Source organism: Montipora capricornis, chromosome 12 (assembly GCF_036669925.1).
Source record: "Montipora capricornis isolate CH-2021 chromosome 12, ASM3666992v2, whole genome shotgun sequence".
Lineage (NCBI taxonomy): Eukaryota > Metazoa > Cnidaria > Anthozoa > Scleractinia > Acroporidae > Montipora > Montipora capricornis.
In genome coordinates this window covers 15,063,117-15,066,962 of record NC_090894.1, presented here as the reverse complement: position 1 = coordinate 15,066,962, position 3,846 = coordinate 15,063,117, and the positions used below count along the sequence as shown (strand labels likewise).

The 3,846-nt window shown below is 38.4% G+C and overlaps 1 protein-coding gene across 1 annotated transcript; it reads right to left on the bottom strand.

The window, feature by feature from the left end:
* Positions 1-203: 203 nt before the first annotated feature.
* LOC138025471 (retinol dehydrogenase 13-like) lies at positions 204-3,511 on the bottom strand. Its single transcript, XM_068872673.1, has 4 exons — positions 3,430-3,511; positions 3,125-3,268; positions 1,206-1,769; positions 204-544 (listed from the first exon to the last, which is right to left on the bottom strand). The coding sequence occupies exons 1-4, from the start codon at positions 3,509-3,511 to the stop codon at positions 225-227; spliced, it is 1,110 nt and encodes a 369-aa protein (XP_068728774.1). The 3' UTR covers positions 204-224.
* Between the last annotated feature and the right edge of the window lie 335 nt (positions 3,512-3,846).

The window sequence follows — 3,846 nt, the reverse complement described above, 5'->3', positions numbered from 1 at the left end:
AAATACACGGCATTCATGGAAATCAGGTCTGTAGGTAGCTTATTTTGTAAATTAATGTAATAATAGGATTAGGATTTTAGATTTTAAGATTTTAGGATTTTACAAATCTCTTTTTTGGAATTGTACCTGATGAATTTTTTACCGTGTATAAATTAAGTAAATAAATAAATAAATAAATAAATAAAACTAGATTGTTCAATACTTAACCCCATTGATTTATGGTGTTAGTCTTTCCATTTTTCACCGGTTAGCATCTCGCTGACCTCCCACAGCTTCTTTCCAAGACCAGGATCGTCGATTGTTTGTTTTTTGGGATGTTTCTTTACTTTACAAAAACCGTAGTAAAGCCCAGATTCACTTGCTATCTCCTCTGCAACTGAACAGTAGATTGTAGTCTGTGCTCCCTGTTTGGAATCCAAGAACATCAGCCACTTAACGAGCCCAAACAACTGTTTGAAGAGAGGAATTTGTAACAGCGTGAAGTGACGCCAAATTTCTGTGGCTACAGCACCAGGATGAAGAGCATACACAGTCACACCAGAACCTGCAAAAAGAATAACAACAATAATAATTATTATTATATTGTAATTATTACAAACATTGATTTGGTGTTTTGTCAAATTAATAGCACTCTTTAAGTTTCAAGTCCCACTACTGCAATGTCACCCGCTGTACAGATTCAACCACTACTATATCACCCTTGAGGGATGGAAACTAAGCTGTTGGGCTGTAGTTTTAATAAAATTTTTCCACTCGTCTTGTTATAGGCCTGGTAGTCATCCTTGGGCATGAAAATAAAACTTTAATATCTAACACAGGCCTACTTGATTTCAATTTGAATAGACTTGGTCAAATATCCAAATATGAAATAACAGCACCACCTGCAGGTTTTCAAAGCATGAGCAACTCAGTTTAATAACAAAGGTATAGCACAAGGCAAAACTTTAAATTATGTAAAAGCAAAATTAATAAGTAACATGAAGTCCAAGCAAAATGGCCTTCTAAAATCTTTCCCATCTCAAACTTATTATCAATAGTTAGCAAGCATGTTCTTACATTTCTATGTTTTCTAAACTGTGGGGTTTAACATGCAGAATGAGGCAGACTGGGAAAAGTGCGATCCAGTTACATAAATTTTTTTCCCTAAGTTCTGCAGATTTTATTGCCAGATACAAAGACAATAAACTACAAAAGATACCCTTGACCTTCCAATCGCCGGCTTAGTTCCTTTGTGAACACAACTTGCGCTAGTTTTGTCTCACAGTAGCGCAAAAAGCCATCAAACTTTAATTCCTGACGTGAATCTCTGAAGTCCTCCACTCGTAACTGCAGATTTATCTTCACTGCTTCACTGCCCCTTGATGAGACATTTACAATGCGACTCGGTGCTGACATCTTCATTTTCTCTATCAGTAGCAAGGTCAACAGAAAATGGCTGAGGTAATTCACTTGGAATATCATTTCATTGCCATCCTCTGTGGCACTGTGGTAGGATCCTAACAGCCCTGCATTGTTGACAAGGATATCCAGTCGTTCCTCCGTTTCATTTATGAGCTTTGCAAAGGCTCTTACAGACTCAAATGAAGACAGGTCAACAACTCTGACCAGAACTTTATCACTTGCAGTTTCTGCTATGATATCCTTGGCAGCTTGATTGGCCTTTGTCTTGTCTCGACAAGCCAAGATCACCTTAGCACCTCTCTCAGCAAAATCAAGAGCAGTCTCTTTGCCTATGCCCGTATTAGCACCTGTCACAATTGTGGTTTTGCCTGAAAAATAGTAAAAAGGAACAAAAAAATTGATTTTCAGGGTTTGGAACCAGAAAAATCTCAAAGAAGAAAACTTACTTTTTTTGCACATACAATGAGGACAAATTAGCACGGATAGTAGAATTAAACATCTTGACAGCAAATACAAAGGGAAGACAACTTAATTGCTGGGCAGCAAGGGTTTTATTAAGCATTTTATTCCCAATGGAACTCCACCTAATGCCAGACAATTTTACTCATCAACAAGAAAGCCCTTGGGGATGTAAGAGATACACCTGTACAGTTTTGCTCAGAAAGATGTCAAAGAGTAGTTCTTGCAATTTTTCTCAGACATTACCACGCTAAATTCTCCTTAAAATGATCATGAGTCATACACGCGTGAGATTATTATTTTGAAAATTTAAGGATTTTATTGCACAGGACCAGTGATCAATTCTACTGACTCCTCGAGATGTTCTGAAGATTTCAACTGGTGTTTCTAAGAATTCTGACATAATTTCTCAAAAAAAGTACCATGAAAGGCAAACTGAGAGAAGCAGATTTTCAACCGCCTTTGAAGTTAATACAGTTTTCATGTGATGTCATGACCGACATGTTGGTGTTCAAAAACAAAAGATCTCTCACTACCTCCTTTCATTCATCCACCAGCAATTGTACATTGTTAACTGCATTGTTATCTGTGTCTCTAGAGATGAGATAAGGCCCGTTTTAAACGTCGCATTTTTCATGTGCCAAATGTAATGCAAATGAACGCAAACAATAGATTTTTCTCATTTGCATTAGATTCGGCGCATGTGAAATGCAATGTTTAATGTTTTTGAGTGAATCTAGCTGTTGTTAACCCTTTCACTCCTGTGGGGTTCCCCATTGACAAGTAAAATCGTCTGGCATTAGACAGAGTAAAATCGTCTGGCGTTAGACAGAGTAAAATCTGTAAGTGTCACTCTTGGGAGTGAAAGGGTTAAAGCGGGCCTAAGAAGCAAATAGTAGCGGGATACTCATATTAAAGTTGCTCCAATTGGGACTAAACTCTAGAATACCAGTGGCCACTAATTTGCATATGAATAGATAATTGCCTCGTACTTCGAACTATGCGTCTCTAAAAAGACAATAGGAGACTCCCCTGCTTATAAACAATTCTTTTTGATGTTTAAATTTTTCCAACCACAGAACAAAAAAGATCCTTGGTTTCGACAGCCAATAAACCTCTGGTTGTGACAATAGGTGACGTAACCGTGCATATCGCCATAGTGGCAGGGTGTTCTCCGTGTTCTAAACTCCGACTCCATAATTCCTTTATCGAACAATAAGCTACTCGATAAAACGTTGATTGTTGATGCAGTTTATTTCCTTACCATCGAGTCGGGACTTGCTCCTACAAATTGGAACATTTGTAAAATACAACTTGACGAGCGCCACTATTATAGCGACGAAAACGGCAGCTGCAACTAACTTGAACGTTGTTGAGGTAGTTTGATAGTATGACGCCTCATCTTTATCTACCAAATAAAACAAAGAACAAGACAAGATGCAAATGGAATATCCTTCTGGGGAACTACATGTCTTTAATTTCGTAAGCTTACTTGCCGTGACAAAACACGAAAGACGCGCGGCTAGAGAGGCCTCACGTAGCCATAATACCTCACCAAACATATAATACCTTTGCCTGCCACAGCACCCAAAGTAAACACGAGATAACTGCTAAAAAATACGAAGATACTATTGAAGATGAGAAAATCCATGAGCAACTGACTGAGGACAGGAGTACCCAACGGAGCCGCTCTGCAAAATACCCGCTCTACAGGGCAGAATTGCGCTGGCTGGGAAATTGAACATTCGCTACTTAACTTGCTGGAAAGTCTTTATAACCACCACGCTTGCTGGGAAATTATGTTGCAACGCGGGTCCTGGCTAGATAAAAAAATCTCTAGTTTGTAGAGTTTGTTTTTCTCGTGGTAACCGCACTATAAAAAAATATATCTATTTTCGCACCGTTTAATAGTTCCTCATTTTCCAGGATAGTAGAGCGAGCGAAACATGCAATTAATTGAGTGTGAAAATCAAGCCACGCGAGAAA

Bases quoted from the DNA above. Each gene is read 5' to 3' on its own strand.
- LOC138025471 (XM_068872673.1), bottom strand. From the start codon at position 3,511: ATGGATTTTCTCATCTTCAATAGTATCTTCGTATTTTTTAGCAGTTAT. The intron at 1,770-3,124 runs GTAAGGAAATAA...ACTATTTTTCAG, and splicing joins GAGCAAGTCCCGACTCGATG to GCAAAACCACAATTGTGACA. The intron at 545-1,205 runs GTCAAGGGTATC...TTCTTTTTGCAG, and splicing joins ACTAAGCCGGCGATTGGAAG to GTTCTGGTGTGACTGTGTAT.